The 17,738-nt window shown below is 56.8% G+C and overlaps 1 protein-coding gene across 1 annotated transcript in view; it reads left to right on the forward strand.

Moving 5' to 3' along the window:
• The first annotated feature begins 2,299 nt into the window (after window positions 1-2,299).
• The window catches only part of CLMN (calmin), a 95,354-nt gene continuing 79,915 nt past the window's right edge, over window positions 2,300-17,738 (forward strand). Inside the window, exon 1 of the mRNA XM_075531615.1 lies at window positions 2,300-2,381. Coding sequence (XP_075387730.1) covers window positions 2,300-2,381 — 82 coding nt within the window. The remainder of the gene's footprint in view (window positions 2,382-17,738) is intronic.

The raw sequence follows: 17,738 nt of genomic DNA on the forward strand, positions 1-17,738 counted from the left end.
AAGAATGTTCTGCCTCCAGCCGCACACATGGACTGTGAACCACGGAGGGGCTGGCGGACACAGCCTCCTCCTGGCTGGGCCCTGGGGTCTGCCGAGAGCAGTGCACAGGAAGACATCCCACTTGGCGCCATTCAGCCCCTGCATGATGGTCCCTTCCGTGGGGGGCTCCTGATGAGTCCACTTCAGTGTCAGTCCTCAGGCACCTCCTTGGCTTCCACCAGGCGACCTCATGTGTGTCAGAGTAGAATTCTGCTCCATGGCTGATTATTTTTCCAGAACGAGATTGCCAGGCCTTTATTCCAAGGAACCTTGGCTGGACTAGAACTTCCAACCTTTCAGTTGATGGCTGAGCTCTCTCTCTGTTTGCACCCCCTGCCCACCCAGTTGCCCCAATAAACTTTTGCTTCTTAGAACTCAGTTGATCTGTAACGACTGGGTTTCCTTATTTACCAGCTAAGCACCTTCAGGCCCACAAGGAGGTGGTGGCCCTGGGCGGTCTCACTTTCCTCCCCCTCCCTCAAAGACACCAGGTGTGTGCACCCTCCCCAACCCCACAGCCATCAAGTTCCAACTCACAGCACTCCCGAGGTAGGGTTCCTGCGGTTTTCTGTTTTATTTTACTTACAAGGTTATGTATCTTTTATTTCATTTCATTTTCCCCCAAAAGCATTTTTATTGGGAGCGAATACAGATATCATATCGTTCCATAGTTCAATCATCTCAAGCAGTATTGCCCAATCATTACCACAATCAGCTTCAAAACATCCTCTTCCTTCTTGAACTCCTGGGCATCAGCTCCCGTTTGCTGCCCCCACCCTCCTATACCCAAGAAACCCCGGCTCTACATGCTGTCTCGGTTCCCTAATCCTGGGTTGCGAATAGGGAACAACAGAAAAACATGTGATATAATTTCAAGAGACTCACCCCCAATCACAAAGTATATCTGAGATAAACCCCCAGATGTACAAAACTCCCACCCCACCCCTGGCAAAACAAACAAACAAACAAACACAGAAAATGTTGAGACCCAGAGCAGGCCCAATGCACATCAGAGGGGGGTCAACCGACAAGGTTTTAAATTCCTACTGGAACAAACCACCTTATCTTTCTCCAGAGGAGCTGGCTGGTGAGCTTGAACCACTGACCTTGTGGTTAGCAGTCCAACGTATGGCCATCCCTTCTGTGCACACGCCTGGGTCCCACAAATACCTGCCAGAGCAGCAGCAGCAAGCCCAGGTGGCTCCCGGTTTCAGTACCGGAACCGGCCAGAGTGCACAGCAGGCCCAAAGGTGTACACGGACCGGACAGGCAAGGCCAGCCCCCCTGGGTTGTTTCCTTCTTTCCGGAATGTTCCATGTTTCCAGCGAGCTGCTGGGGGCTGGGATCTGAACCCTTAATTCATTCTCCTGCCTCGGGCAAGTTCCGCCATTTCTCCCCACTCTGGGCCCGAGCTGTTTTCTCCCCGTAAATCTGATAAAGGACTCTTTGCTGGGCCTGAATTCTGCAGCCCAAACAAGATAAGATCCAGAAACGCTCTCAACTTGAAAGAAGTGATGGGGGGGGGGGAAGCGAGAGCGCAGACCAGACGCCAGAAAGGCCCATTCAGGGCTCCCGGAGGAAGGGCCACTTGGGTCACATTTCTGGGGTCCCCACGCAAAAGATTCCTAACATTGAAACCGGGGAAGGCGGTCCTTTGCCCAGGGCCCCCCACTTCTGAGACTAACGAGAGAACCCCCTAACCCTGACTCTGATACTCCCCAAACCAGGTCCTTGCAGCTCCCAAGGTGCCCCCACCATGGACAGGGGGCACGCCTCAGATGTGCACTGGGCTCAGGGGCTCAGGCAGGGTGTATGGGGGTCGCAACCTCGGAGAGAAGGAGGCAGAGGGTGCCAGGTGCTGAGCCAGGCAGGCTGCCCCTCCGGCTGCGTCACCCCGCCCACCGCCCCCTGAGACATCACAATCTAGGGGCTGGGACCCCGCGTCTCAATCACCGCCCGATTGCCACCAAACAATCCAACCACAAACACCCCAGCCCCAAAAAAAGAAAAAAAGAGAAAAGGAGGCGCTGAGCCCGCCTCCCGCCGCCCCGCCCCGCCCTCGCCCCCCGGGGCCCCCGCCCCCGATGGGGGAGTAGCGCGCCCGGCGCCCGCACCGCCGCCCCGCGCCGCCCAGCCCGCCCGCGGCGGGGCGGCCCCTCCGCGCCCCGCCCGCCGCCGCCGGGCCTCCGCTCGGGCGCCCCGAGCCCCCGCCGCCGCCGCCGCCGCCGCCGCGCCCCGCGCCCGCCGGCGCCCCCGCTTCATGGCTGCGCACGAGTGGGACTGGTTCCAACGCGAGGGCTTCATCGGGCAGATCAGCGACATCCGAGTCCAGAACCTCCAAGGTACACCCCCGCCCCCCCCGCCCCCCCCGCCCCGGCGCCCGCCGAGCCGGTCCGTGCGCGCGCGCGCCCGCCGCCCCCGCTGCCAGGCCCCCAGCTCCCCGCTCCCGGAGCCAGGGCTGCAGGGGGGGCCGGGGAGACCGCTGCCCCCTCCACCCCCGCGCTCTGGTGGCCCGGGGGAGGGGCACGCGTGCGTGGGTCAGCACCCCTCCACCCCCGTGTGTTTTCATTCGGGGCATGTCCCCCACCCACGGGCCCCCTCCAGCCACCGCGGGGAGTTTGGAGAAGTTCTGCTTGTGGGGGGGACGGCGGTGGCCCGGGTCAGGGCAGTGGAGAGTGGCGCTTGGAATGGGAGGGTGTGTAAGCACACTTCCTGGGGCTCCTTTGAGATGGAGACACCCCCATCCACCTCCACCTTCACAGTCATCGCCACCTCTACCGCTGGGGTCCTAAGGGGGACTGCACCGCGAAGGGTGGGCAGGGGAGGGGGCCCGCCGGGAACTCAGCTTGGCTAGGGGGGTCCGTGAGGATCCCAGGCATGCCACTTTCTTCAGGATGCTGCCCTCCTCCCCCTGGCTGGCGGGGGAAGGGGGGAGGAAGCGAGGGGGGGTGCGGCTGGGACTGGGTGGGGTTGGAGGGGTATGAGACCCCTGATCCCCTCATCTGACCAGCACTTGGCTCTCAGACCTTAGAGTCCACCTTAGATTGAAACAAAGTGAGTGTGTGTGTGTGTGTGTGTGTGTGTGTGTGTAAGAGAGAGAGAACTCTAGAGGTGGCTGTACCAACAGAGGAAGCGTGTGTACCTTTCAAGTGTTTGTTCACGGTGGAAACTTAGTATTTAAAGGGGGCAAAAGTCACTCACTGTCACCCACCCCTCCCCCATCCTGCCCTGTCTCCCATTGTTGGGGTCATCTCCAGCCACCTTTGAGTTTCACAACGTTCAGCTCCTGGTCTCTCTTCACCCACCTGTCCAGGTCCTTTCCTTAGGCCTTTACCTGAGAGAGTTTAGGCTTGGGGCGAGCTGCAGACACCTGGGTGGCCCGAGCAGAGAGGGGCTGTGGCTACAGGTGTCCCCGCCCCCAACAGGTGCAGTGACGCCACTGCCCGAGGTCAGGAAGGCCCAATGCAGGCAAGGGGCAGACCCAGAAGTGAAATTCAAACATTACACTGGATCGACTGCTTCCTGGGCTCCCACGTGGCCTGCTCCGCCCCTAGGTTGGGCAAGGACAGTGTGGCAGAGGTGACTTGGAGCCAGGGAGGGGGCCTGAATGCAGTGGATGAGCCTTTGGGTGCCTCTGATGGCCTCTGGCCAGAATTTCCTTCAAGGTCCAGCTGGATATGTTGAAAATGAGCCCCTGGGGTTTTTGTTTGATTTGGTTTTCCTTAAGTTTTTTATTGTGAATTGGGACAGGTTTACAGAACAGATCACTAGTTTAATGTTTAACGATTGGTATTCATTGTGCTTCATCTCATCCGGGGCAGTCCTCTGAATGTACCATCCTTGTCTCACGTCCTCCCTGCGTTGTCGGTTATTTTAAAACAACAACAAACTCCTTGTCACCGTGAATTAGTTGAAGGCTTGCTGAGCCATTCTCGTTTTGTGTCATCTCATTGGTTGCTGCCCCTCCACGTGTACCACGTATCCCACTTCCTCCCTCTGTGTCCCGTTTCCATTCCCCCTTTCCCAACCCTCTGAGCTTTGCCCTTGGGTAAAGGTTGCCCTTTTGGTTTTAAATGGTTCATTACATCACCACAGGAGTGAGTTCAGTTCTAGTCCCAACCCTTAGATAACTAAGTCAGGGTCACCGTCAGGGGGAAGAGGTTGTCCCTTTCCGAGCAGTGGGTGCTGGTCACCAGGCATTGTCTAGTTCTTCTGGTCTCAGGGTTGTGGGGACCGATGCTTGTGTGTGCTATGTGCCCGTTGAATGGGTTGTTTCCATACGTCTTTTGAGATAGATGGGGGTTTGACAATCTCAGAACCCCAAGGGGGTATTCTGTCTTGTAGGGTCATTGCAAGTCTGAATCGATTCCATCGCTGTGAGTTTGGGGTTTTTGTTACTGTGGTTCCTAATGGACAGGACCAATGGAGAAAAGGTCCCTTTGGATCATAAGTCCATGCCTGCCTGGGTCCTGGTGCCTGAGAACTGCCATCTTCTGTTGTTGTGATGGTGTCTGGTTTGGGCTGTCAGTGTGTGTGTGTGTGTGTGTGTGTGTGTGTGTGTGTGTGTGTCCGGTGACCTCAGACAAAACAAACTCGCCACCATCGAGTCAATTCTGACTGAGGCCGACCCTAAAGGATAGGGTGGAAGATTGTTAGTTTCCGAGACGGCCTCTCTTGATGGGAGCACCCAGCCTTCTCTTTCTCCCCTAGAGCAGCTGCTGGTTTCAAACAGCTGACCTTGTGGTGGGCAGACCAAAGAGTAACCCACTATTCCACCAGGGCTCCTCTTAGATGAGCAGTGGGTGTTAAATAAGCACATGTTAGCCAGTGTTGGCTGCAACAGTGTTGCTGCCTCCTGGGGACCCTCCTTCACGACAGGGACCAGGGGGAGGAGTCAGAGTTCTGTGAGCAGAACTCTTCCCTTTGAGCAGGAGTTGCTCTAGGATGGCGGGAGAAGGCTTCAAAGAACAGGGGCAATTTGAGATGGTTCCTGCAGGGTGAGTAGGAGTTCACTGAATGAGCTCCTCCCTCACCCTCAGCTCCCAGTGAGCTCCATGAAGGGCACTAATCTCAGAATTCCATTCTATGGACCTATAGGTAGGCGGGTACTGTGTCACTACCATTCCCGCCAAGATGGGGAAGCTTATCAGTACCCACCCTGGGCCCTTCATTGCCTGTCTCCAGTTGTAAGCCCCCTGCTCCCAAGGGAACAGACATTCTGAGTTCGGTCACTGTTGTGCGCCATTGTTGGTGCTGCGCGGGGCCGTCAAGGTGGCTTTAACTCGTCGCAGACCTGTGCACAACAGAGCAAAACACCGCCCGTCCCGCACCATCCTCACCATTGTTCCTGATGTCTGAGCCCACGGCCGCAGCCCCGGTGTCAGGCCACCTTGGGAAGGGCCTTCCTCTTGTCACTGCCCCTCGGCTTTACCAAGCGTGATGTCCTTCTCCAGGGACTCGTGTCTCCTGACAACATGTCCCAAGACGAAGTCTCTCCATCCTTGCCTCTCAGGAGCACGCTGGTGGAGCGTCCTCTCTCTCATTTGAGTGACTGGAGGCCCCAACACACACACACACACACACACACACACACACACACCTCCCCTCCTTGCCTCCCTCGTAGCCAGGAAGTGCCAACCAAGCCCCTCTCCAGAAGGCGTCCCACGCACGCTTAGAGCATTTGTCCACACCGAATGGTGGCCGTCAGCCTGGCCCGGACAAGACTGGACACTCAGCTGCTTTAACACTGGCCGGGTCCTTGTCCAGATGGCTGCACTCCGTGTGGGTGGCCATCAGGAGGAGGCGAGCGGAAGGGTGACTGCTGAAGCCGCATGCTGACGGGTGAACCAGGAAGTCACAGTCACAGTGGCTGCATGGTGGGGCGGCAGGGCCAGTGGGACTCAGGGGTCTGTCATCCTGGCTCTGGGAAGGATCCCCAGCCTCCAGCTGCCCCCACACCAGGCAGTCATGGGCCCAGCCCAGCAAGGAGAGGTGCCAGGCTCCTAGACGATACCTTTCAAGGGAGAAAGGCTTGGTGAAGTTGAGGGCCACGTTCTGTGCTCTGGCCATTGGGTGACTCTGTAGTACATACATACATACATACATACATGTATACATGCATACATGCATAGTATAGACAGGCTGTGGTTGTGAAGGAGTTCTGTGCCTAAGTCTGTCTGTGGGTTTAATTGGTGGGTGAGCCGGCGCCGGTAAAGTTCCCGTGTACCGTCAGTGAAGCAGACGGGCGTCTCTGTATGATGCGGCTCGTGCATGGCCTGTGGCATTAAAACATAAAAGAAGCGCGTTCAGAGATACTGGCAAACCTTCACCACCACAGCAACGCCCACAGCAAACCCGCTGCCTCGGAACTGCCCCTGCGGGCTCCCAACACCGTTTATCTTAATGGAAGCAGACCGCCTCCGCTTTCTCCCAAAGAGCTGCTGGGCGGTTTGAACCACCGACCTTCTGGTTAGCAGCTGAGTGCTCAAACCACCCGGACCCCTTCTCACAACAATGCAGTGATAATGACAGCGATCGCTTTCGCGTGCGCATCACAAAGTACCACGTTTGTTGTTGTGAACCACTGAATGTACCTCACGCTTTTTAATAATTGGCATAGGGGACCGTTCCAATAATTGGTTGGGACCATAGACAAACGTGGTTGGACGTTGCCAAATGACCGAAGTGGCATGTGACTGTGTAGCTGTAATTAGACGGTGCTGGATTACAGACCAGGAGGGTGGTTGGTCGGATGCACCCACAGGCGCCTTGGAAGAAAGGCCTGGTGACCTGCACCTGGAGAAAATCACAGCCCTGCAAAGCCCCTGGGGGACACACGTGCGGTCACCCTGCGCCAGCATTGACTCCCCGGCAACTTTACAATCTCTTTAGACATCTGTTGTCTCTCTCTTTCAGCCCTGGTGGCACAAGGGCTAAATGCTCCACAGTTCATCAAAAGGTCAGTGGTTTGAAGCTACCAGCTGACCGGCCATCTCTGCCCGCGTTTGGAGAGATTTCCACCTTGGAAACCCTGGGGGCACTTCTGCTCTGCCCTGCAGGGGGTGCCGAGTCAGCCTTGATGACAGTGGTTTTCTCCTTCCCTGTCTGTCTGTCTGTCTCTCTCTCTGTTTAAGTTGGAAGGACCCTGACATTTCTGCTTGGCTTGGCAGGGCCCTGACCTCTGCTCCTTTGTTCTGCTGAGGCGTTTATCCATTACCCTGAACTCTGCGATTGGGGAGTGAGTAAGGAGCCCTGGGTTACGTGTTAGATTTCTCACCTCAGGGTCAGCAGTTAGAAACCACTAGCTGCTCTCAGGGAGAAAGATGAGGCTTTGCACTGTGTTAAAGTTTTCCAGGCTCAGAAACCCACAGAAGCAGTTCTACTCTGTCCAGTGGGCTTGCTGTGAGTCGGAAGGGCAGTGAGAAAGTGTGAGGTCACCACCTCTTTCCTAAAAAAACCTCCAAAACACCTAAAAAAAAAAAAAAAGACTCACTGTGGAATCTGTTCTGACTCATAGCAGCCCCATCGGACCGGGTAGACCTGCCCATAGGCTTCTGAGACTGTAACTCTTGCCAGGAGTAAACTCACTGCCCATTGGCTAATTCCAACTCATCGTGACCTTATAGGACAGGGTCAAATAGCCCCTGTGTGTTTCCAAGACCGTACCTCTTTGTAAGAGTAGAAAGCCTTGTCTTTCTCCCACTGAGCTGCAGGTGGTTTCAAACTTCTGACCTTAGGGATAGCAGCCTGATGCATAACCATTGTGCCAGCAGGGCTCCTCACAGGAGCTGCTGGTGGTTTGAACTACTGAACTGCAGCTAGTAAGTAGCCCAACTCATAACCGACCACGGCACGGGGGCTCCTCAGTTCTGCCTTAAGGAACACTGGAATGCACTTTCCTGGCCTATCTTGGGGGACCACGCTGAGCTTGGCCCTTGGCCCCCGCCCCCCAGTACCTGGCCCCAGGTGGGCGCAGTGCTCATTGATAACTTCAGGGTAATGGCTCCTGGAGATGCTTGTGAACGAGGGACATGTGAGCACAGCACACTGGGTCACTCCCACAGAGCCACTCACCAGGATACAGCGGTGGGGGGGGGGGGGCGAGAAAGCTGTTGACCTGAACAGAAAGAAGATGGAATTTCAGGAGGCTCATAGACCCTTCCTGGGGGCTTCGCTTCTTCGGAGCCACGTGGGATAGAAACGAGGTTGGATAGAGGTGGTCCATTCACTGTTCTGGGCCTTCGGTCCCTGACTGCTAGGGGGTTGTTGGGGGACTGCTGGGGACTGAGGACAGGGCCATGCTGGCTCTTCCTTCCCACCCTTTTCTTGGTCCAAGATTATGCTATTTTGGGGTTCACTGGGCTCTTTGGGCAAAGGAGGTCTGGGCCAGAGTTTGAAGAAGCTCCAGGTCCTACTGGAAGCCTGGAACACCCCACCCTCACCCCCCATACGTGGTTTCCTACATACAGGCTACTAGCGTACTCCGGCTTGCTAAACTGGCTCTAGTCTGTGCCCCCAAGGAGTGGCATGTCATGGGAGCCAGCCAGACCGACTGTGTGGCGGGGACTCGGATCCCACGGCTGAAAGGATCCGTTGGCTGGGGGCTGTCACCTGGTTGCTATAGTTTGGGGTCTGGTGCGGGGGGGAGGCTGGAGGAAGGGGCAGTAGTGGATGCAGATGGGTGAGGCTGCTCGGTGAGCTGCTGTTCCCCCCTCTTCCTGTGCCCCTCTGTCGGAGGGGGCTGGGAAGCAGCACTGTCTGAAGTGGGCAGATGGACAGGAGCCACGCGCACCTGACTGCACATGGAAGTTGGCGGCTGGGAACTTGAGCGGGCGTCCCTGTCGAGGGTGGTGGTATGGACGGACCCTTTCTTCTCTTGTTCCTCACAGCCTCTTGGAGCTGGTAACAGACTTCCTTAGAGATACCTGGCTTATCAATGGAACTGGGATTTGAACCCAGGCCCTTCTGGCATCAAGCAAGCTCTCGTGCTTGCTCTGGGAGCTCACAGGTACAGGAGCCATTGACCTTCCAGGAAGGCTTGTCAGGAGGTATAGAAGGCAACCATGCCAACCAGCCCTCACTGGTACTGCCAAGGCCCTCCTGCCCATCACAGCTCCAGCACAGGCCCAGCACCCCATCCCGCCCCCCCCCCTACCCCACAGTGACCTCTTTACAACCCCTGGGCCTGGCTTCCCCTCCTGGAATCCACCCACACACCAGAACCCCAGACCAGACCAGCTGCAGCCGTGTGGGCATTAGAGTGCAGCAGGGCTCCATAGGGCTTTCCAAGGCGGCTTTTAAAGAGGAAGGGGTTACTGGACCTTTCTTCTGATGCACCCTGGGTGGACTCAACCTTCAGCCGAGCACACTAGCTCTTGGGCCTCCCAGGGTCTCTCCACACAGATGCAAGTCCCCACTGCATGCCTGCTGTCTCTCCGTGTCTGCAGCTGAGCTCCTGCTAACTGAGGGCAAAAGCAGGCAGCTGCTTGGTTCCCATCACCCATGGGACCGCTGTCCACATGGACTGTGCCCACTGAAGACCTAGAGTGTCTGCAGTCCCGTGTGGTCTGGCCTTGAGCGTCCAGCAGCTTCCTTTTCCCCTGTCCTCCCAGCCTCCCCATCTCTACACTTTGGGGTGTACTGCGGCCGGCCGGTGGCCAGGATGTTCCCTCTGCTACCTCCCCCTGGCTCTTGAAGGACACAGCAAGCTAGCTAGAGCTTTCTATATAAAAACCGGAATGACATCCAACACAGGCGTTTCATGTCCTCCAGGAACCGGCTCCTGCTTGGGCAGGCCCCTGCGGCTGTGTGTCTGGCCTGGCTCGATGAATTATTGCTGGAACCCAGAGGCCCAAGGCTGAGGCCCAGCCCTTGCTTGCTCTGCGAAGGAGGGGCGTGTCCAGTCAGAACGCATGCAGGGGGCTGAGCCACAGGCCGGACTGGGTCTGAAGTGCTGGACGTGGGCCTGGCTTCGCTGCTAGACCATCTACCCTTGGTGGGCCTCAGTTTCCTCATCTACAAAATGAGAGGGCTGGACTCCCAGGAGCCCCCTGGGCAGGCGTGGAAGGCGTTGGCAGGGGGTGGGGACCTGAATGCTGGAGCCTAGTCCCCACCAGGGGTCCTATGTGGCAGGGCTGCCTGCATGAGCTTAGGACATACTGCAGACCTCCCCTGACTGTGTGAGCCGGTCGCTTGCAGTCCCTGAGGAGCCGCGGCAGAGTTGCAGGTGCACAGAGAGGCACAGTCACCTGTGCAAGGTCACACAGCAAGCGAGGGAGGGACGGGGCCGTGCCATTTGCTCCGGTGCTCCTCCCCGCTCAGGTGTGTTGGGCATCCAGGTGAGCAGTTTATGGATCTGGCTTGGACCCAGGCCCCTGCCTGCAGGGAGGTGAGCTATTGCCTGGTCTCCCCGCCTGTGACCTGTCTTGGCATGTGTACTGTTTCTCATTGTCCCCAAGTCCCGCCTAGCGGGGACTTCCTTTGATGAGTTGTGCTTTGGATATTGTAGCTAAAAACAACCTCGGCCAATGCGGAGTGCACCTAGATTTTCCTCCTGGAAGCTGTGCGTCTATTCGGTCAGCTCCGGCTAGCGGGCGGGCCGGTCTCCCTGCTGAGCGCTGCTGGTGACCATGTTCCTGAGAGCAGCCTGCTGGCCTGGTTTTGGGGGGAACCAGGACTCCTGACCAGGTCGCTTGTGGGATCGGCCCTTTGCCAGAGAGAGAGAGCCCCTGATTCATTCACTGCCCTCCCGACCCAGAGGCACTCTGTTGTTTAATTTTTGCTTGGAACAGCTGAGGCATGGGGCAAAGGCAGCCCTCCCTACTTGTAGGGGGGAGAGAGAAAAATGCAGGGATTGTCTTTTTTGTGTCTGAACCATTCAAAGTGAATATGTTCCCATAGAAACCCTTTTCTACACCCCCCTTTTTCTGTGCCTTAAACATAAAAAAGTAACACTGGTGGATTGTGTCAGTCGTGGAGAATCAGGTAGCATCAGGAATCGTGGGGATTCTTGAAAGACCCCTTGACAGCTGTTCCTCGTTCCTGCTCCCACCTCCTGTCTTTTCCTTCGTTAGTGTCCTTCTCCCCCAGCCAGGGTTGGCCCATCCACGGCCCGCAGGCTAAGCCCAGTCTGCTGCCTATTTTTGCTAATAAAGTTTTATTGGAACACTGCCACGTGCATTCACTGGCATATCCTCTGCTCTGCAGCTCCGTCCCCACCACGCTAATGGAGCTGAGTAGTTGTGGTGGAGACATAGGTCTCCAGAAAGCTACAGGTCTTGACTCTACCCTTGGCTCTGTCGCTCAGGGCTGAGGTAAGCCTGACCCAAACCAGAGTATTTCCAGTCGCCTCTTCTGCGTGTGAAAGTTGGCCATTCGATGAGGAAGAGTCGGTAATGAGCGGAGTCAGATGTATTCGCATGATGGTGCTGACGAATGACCATGGACTTGGCCGGAAAGCCAACAGCTCCGTCTTGCAAGAAGTACGGCCATGCTTGGTGAGGCAGGGGGGCAGCAACAGAGAGGAAGGCTCTCAAGGAGGGGGATGGACACGGTGGCTCCCACACCACACCGTAGCCACGGTGCGGGGAAGGCGCAGGATCAGGCGTGCCTTGTTCTGTGTGCGTGGAGGTGCGATGAGCTAGAACTGACTCGAGGGTAACCACAATAATAGTCCTTCACTGGAAAACAAAACGTGGTCAAACCCACCCACTGCCTACTAGCCCATCTGACTCACACTTACCTGATGGGGCAAAGTCGGACTGCCTCTCAGGGTGTCCAAGGCTGTCCGCATCTGTACGGCACGGATGTGGTCATATTCTTCTGCACAGCAGCTGGCCAACCACCATCCTCACGGTCAGCAGACCAGCTCCTAGCCACTGTGTCCCTGATGCTCCCCAAAATGGTAACATTGATAGTAAGATGCTTTCAACAAAAGGAAAATTCCTGTGTGTGTGTGTGTTTGTGTGTGTGTTTAGAATGAGTGTACCGGCCTTGACTACACGGTTTTCTCCGTCTTGGAAGGATGGGGCTGGAGAGCCCAGCACCTCTGTCCACTTGCTGCCCACCCTTGCTCTGCCAGTGATAGGCCACTGAGGACTCTGTCCAGAAGGAAGCCTCAGCTAGCTGTGTGGACCACCCCTCTTTGACATGGCCGCCTTCTTCTCTTAAGCCTCTGTGCCCTGGGAGGCTGGCTCCAGTACCCGGACGCCCCCAGCTGCCCTGTGAGAGAAGGCAGTAAGTGCTCTTAGGTCTGGCAGCACCGAATTCTGGACACCCCGTGTTTGCAATGTGGGCATCCGGAGGGCTTCCTGGAAGAGGCTAGCAACGGTGTTTTCTAAACCCAGGCTTGGGCACGTGGCCCGACAGGCAGGAGTTGCTGATGGTGATGGCAGCAGCAGGGAGCACTGGTCCCGCGTCTCACAGCCCCACTTTGTTTCCCAGGGACTGGTGAGATGGTGCTGTTGAGTGGGTTCTGACTTGTAGCAGCGAACCCTTGTACAACTGCCGTGATGCCCCACCCGCTCTGCCACGTTTGAGCCCATTGTTGCAGCCGCCGTGCCAAGCGAGCAGGTCTTCTGCCTTTCTCTGCCCCTCCACTTTACCAAGCGTAGTGTCCTCTTCCAGGGACTGGGATCTCTGGATGGCATGTCCGTAGAACATGGGACAAGGGTCTCGCCCTCCTCACTTGAGGGGCATTCTGCCCGAACTTCTTCTGTGTTAGTCTGGGTCCTTTAGAGAAACAAATCCACAGAAACATGTGTAAGAGAGAGTTTTATATAAAGGTTAAGTGCGCATCAAGAAAACATCCCAACCCAGTGCTGCCAAAGCCCACAAGTCCAACATTAGCCCATATGTCCAACACCAATCCACAAAGTCCTCCTCCATCTCACAAAACACACGCAATGATGCCAACTGCAGGAGGAACGCTGAGTCAGTGAGCATGTAAGCATCTCAGCGCTGGCAGGGGTCTCCACACGGCTGCTCCAGCACCCAGGGCTGCATCGGGGTAGGTCCATATGGTGTCTCCTCAGGATATCTTGCAGTGAGCCTTGCCAGCTGAAGCAGGGAACTGGTAAGGCAGCTGCACCCTGGTCTGACCATCAGAAAGCAAGAGACCTGAGAACTAGAAAGGCGAGGCTCACCGAGCCATTTATCCCTCTGCCCTCCAATTAACCCCACATGTGTTTATTGGCCAGGTTGGCACAATAAACTAACTACCTCATCTCACACAGATTTGCTTGTTCTCAGAGAAGTGGGTGGACCCAAGGGCCAGGGTGCAGGTTGGGTGGGTGCTGTGGGAGTGGGCTCAGGGAGAGAGACCTGGCAGGTCCTTCGCATCCTTGAGACCAGACCTGAGTGGTGGGTGGGTTGGGCATAGGGGCTGTGCCCAGAGGGAGCCTGCGAGTTCCACCTGTACTTTCTCCTTCTGCCTTGTTGGCCAGTAGCCACTGCTTTGAAGCCATGCCCAGGAAGGGGGGGTGCGAGACATGCCCAGGGGGGTTGTAGGTGCTGTGGGTCATTTTGAAGTCTGCCAGCTGGACCTTCAGTCCCTGGAGACCTCGGGGTCTCATTAGAAGGACCCCTCCAGGGCTGTGGTGATGTCATGCCTGACGTTCTCTCCCTGTCCTGGGGGTGGAGGGCGCTCCATGAGGCCCGGAGCCTTTGGGATATTTTTATATCTTCCGCCCTTAAACTGGTTTGAACCTTCTAGGGTATGACATACTTAAAGAGCAGTGTTCTGAGCCCTTCTAGCAGGGAACTGGGGCGGGGGCGGGGGCGGGGATGGAGAACTGGGGCGCAGCATGGGGGGTGCGCACAGAGGTGACCTGCCAGCTGGGTGGTGAAATAACTGGGCCCCCCAGGAGGCAGGTTTGCTCTGCCACCGTCCCCGCCTCCTATGTCCCTCAGGAGTCTTTGTCCTAGGCCTGCTTTGTGACTGTCCTTGTGGTCCCTTCCTGCTTCCCACCCTGGTCTCCTCTTGGGCGGGTATTGCACCACGGCTCCCCAAGCCCTTCAAGCCCCCAAGCCCACGTGCCAGCAGGGCCCAGCTCTCAGAGGGCACCAGTGAGCTCCTGTCTCGTCCCTCTGGTTCCTGGTTTACTTAGGAACTCCTCGGCTGAGGCTGCACCACCCCCTTCTCTGCCTGCGTCTCCCCACACCTGCCCTTCCTCTGTGTTCACCTGTCCTGGTTTTCTGATGAGGACCCGGGTCTAAGAGAGCAGACCCCACCCTCCTCCAGTAGGACCTCCCGAGAGCTGAACTACTCACGGCCAGCCCTCTAGGGCAGAGCAGAACTGCTCCTCTGTGTGTCTGAAACTTTAGCTCATGATGGAAGGAGACAGCCTCACCTCTCTCCTACAGAGCGGTTGACGGATTCGAACTGTTGACCTGGCAGTTGGCCGCTCAGTGCATAACCCACCACAACTCTAGGGCAGAGTAGCACTGCTCTTAGTGCTCCCGAGGCGGTACGGCTTTGCAGGAGCAGACGGCTAGGGCTGTCCTCTCACGGTGGCTGGGGAGTTTGACCCGGTAAGCAGCCAAGATCTTGGGTCACCAGAGTTCTTTAGTAAGTTCCACGGGGCCTTTGATTCCCAGAGGACAGGCGACATCCCAGGGGTGTCCCCCTGGGGGGGATGCTATGTGATGATGTCATTAGCACTTCCAGCATGCCACTCATTTCCTCAACTTCCCCTTCCCTCTTCACGGAGCAGAGGCCTGGGGGCTGCTAACGGACAGGCTGGAGGGTCGCACCCAAGGGTGCCTCCAAAGAGAGCCGGCCATTGAGAACCCCATTTGGCACCGTCCAGCGCCAGCACCCACAGGGCGTGCCATGGCCAACCCTGTACGTTTGCTGTTTGGGGCCTGTCATCCCCGTGACTTGACGTTTCTGGAAACCAGTGCTGCCGTTGTGAGGTGCTGCCAGGTCAGTTTGGACGCATAGCAACCGCCCTGCGCCGTCCTCACCGTTGTGCTGGTGTGTGAGCCGGTGGCTGTAGCCCTGTGCCAGCCCATCTCTTCAAGGGCCGCCTTTTGTTGCTGCTTCTCTGCTTGACCAGACACGATGTCTTTTCCCAGAGACTGGTTCCTCTCGAGCACAAGTCCAAAAGGACGTGAGACGAGGTCTCGCCGTCCTGCCTTAAGGAGCATTCCGGCTGTCCTTCCAGCTCACATCTGCTTGTTCTTCTGGAACTTTCCCTGGTCCTTCCCATGTTCTGCATCAGCACCACCGTCCTCACGCATTGGTGTCTGCGCTGGGCTTCCGTAGGAACCGTTCATGATGACCAATACAAGCCACTCCCCTCACTGCCCGCTTCTCTGCATTTTCATACAGAGAGGGAAAGACAGCAAAATGTCCCAGAAATGTCCCAGGTCTCCAGTAAAATACAGAGCCCCAGGAGGTCCAGTGGGGGCGTGGCTAGCTGAAGAGCCCTGGGGGTAAAATGCACAGCATATCGTGTTGTTAACTGCCATCTAGTCGGTTCTGACCCACAGCTACCCCAAGTACGGCAGAAAGAAGCTCCGCCGGTCCTGCGCCATCTTCACCTTTGTTCCTACGGCTGAGTCCGTTGCTGCAGCCAGCTAGTCTAAGTTGTGTCAAAATCAGTTAAGGGACCCTTAATTGGTAGAGGTCATTGGTGACATGGTTGGAGTGTAGAAGAGGAGGTCAGAAGATGTCCCCTGGGCCAAATCTTTACAGAACCCCCGCTCGACCTTCAAAACAACCTGATGGTGGTCCATCCCCCACCGAAGGCAGAGGCCCCGCCAGGTGGGGCCGCACATGGAGCCTGGGAGCTGAACTGGTAAGGGGAAGGACCAAGGATCTCACCCTGGACAGGGAAGATGCAGTGAGCCAGGACAATGGTGGGACTTGGATTTGGGGAAGGGAGGAAGGATGGAGAGAGGCTTGGCCAGCGCCAGATCAGGGTGTGGTGAGGGCGGTGGACTTGGAATTCAGAAAGGAAGGTGGCCCCTGTGGAAGGGCATTGGGCAAGCCCTCAGCCAGTCCTGGCTGTCGAACCTATCAAGGGGGTCCAGGGGGGTCTGTGTGTAGCCATGGACACACGAGGCCCCACCCAGCAGGCTGTGTCTGAGCCCTGGGGGTGGATCTGAGAAGGTGGGATGTGGAAGCAGTTGACAGGATGTCACCCCAGGAGCCATGCCTGAGGTCTAGGGAGACCGGAGGTGGCCTTGGGAAGCCTTTCCGTCCCTCTCATCCTGGTGATGGCTGACCATAAAGCACTGAACCCAACCCAACACGTTGGCCCTCCTTGGTCACTGCGGTCTGCGTTTGCCATCTTGCCTTTGTCACCAGTCTGGGTGGCTGTGATCTGCCCACTTTCCAGTTATAGACACAGAGGCTCACAAGGACTCAGCAGTTTTTCCAGGTCCACTCTCGTACACACACACACACACACACACACACACACACACACACACACACACACACACACACCCTCACTCTTTAATGCACAAAGGGGCTGGTCTGCACTGGCCCTTGGAGAGCCCAGTCTGGTCTTTGAGCTTTGTTATGATCTTAGACAAAACAGAACTCGACACCCACCCAGTTGGACCCCAGGGTCCCGGGCGTTGGGTTGGACGCAGCAGAGCAAGCTGTTGGCAGGTCCAGGTGATGACCTGTGCGGAGGTCCCGGAACTCGGCGCCATGAGATGGCATGCGATGGCTTCCTCAGGTCTGCTGAGGACAGCAGGGTGCCCTGGAGCCAGGGACAGACTAGCTGAGATGGCATGCGATGGCTTCCTCAGGTCTGCTGAGGACAGCAGGGTGCCCTGGAGCCAGGGACAGACTAGCTGAGGGGACGAGGAACGGAAGAGGAAGAGAAGTGCTCAGACCGTCCAGGCAGGCACCTGCGACGCTGCCATTTGCATTAGGTTTGGTTTGGTTCTGTAGACCGGACGTTCTTCTGGACGGAGCACTGGGTGCACCCGGACTGCTAGCTAGGTCCCAGGACCTGGGCTCCTGCATTGGATCTAGTGTGTGCTCAAGGACCACTGGCTGAATGCATGAGAAAATAGAGTCAGAGAATAGTGTAGTGTTGTGTGTGTATGTGTATGTGTGTGTGTGTGTGTGTGTGTGTGTGTGATGTGCCAAGATCTAACAGAAGAGGCTTTGAATCTTCTCTTAAACACCTATTATTATTGTGGAGCCCTGGGGTGTAATGGGTTATGCATTGAATGACTGCTAATCACAAGGCCAGCAGTTCAAACCCCAAAGCCGCTCCTTGGGAGAAAGATGAGGCTGCCTGCTCCCACAAAGCAGCACAGCCTGGGCCATCCAAAGGTGTGGTTTTGCTCCGTCGGATAAAGTTGCTGCTGAGTCGGATTTGACGATGACTGTGAGTTTGGTTTGGAGTTTGGTGAAGAGGGCGGGATATTCCATTTTCTGTCATGAGAACGTTTGCTGAAGACCGGTGCCTGCTTGATCTTTTTCCAGGTGGGAGCTGGCCAGAGTTCTGGGAGGGTTACCGGGGACAAACGGCTTCCTTCCCTATTTCTCCCTTGCCCCGCGGCAGTCACTCCTTCCTTTCAGGAGCTGAGAGTGTTGCTGAACCACACAGGTGTCCTGCTTGGTCTTGGCTGTTTCTGCAGGCTCGGACTGCCTCCTGTGGAGGAAAGCAAGGATGTACGTGTCGCTTCTTGGCCTCTGGGACCTCAAATCTCTCTGACGGCACCCCCCCCCA

The sequence above is a fragment of the Tenrec ecaudatus genome, chromosome 14 (genome assembly GCF_050624435.1).
Source record: "Tenrec ecaudatus isolate mTenEca1 chromosome 14, mTenEca1.hap1, whole genome shotgun sequence".
In the NCBI taxonomy this organism is placed as follows: Eukaryota; Metazoa; Chordata; class Mammalia; order Afrosoricida; family Tenrecidae; genus Tenrec; species Tenrec ecaudatus.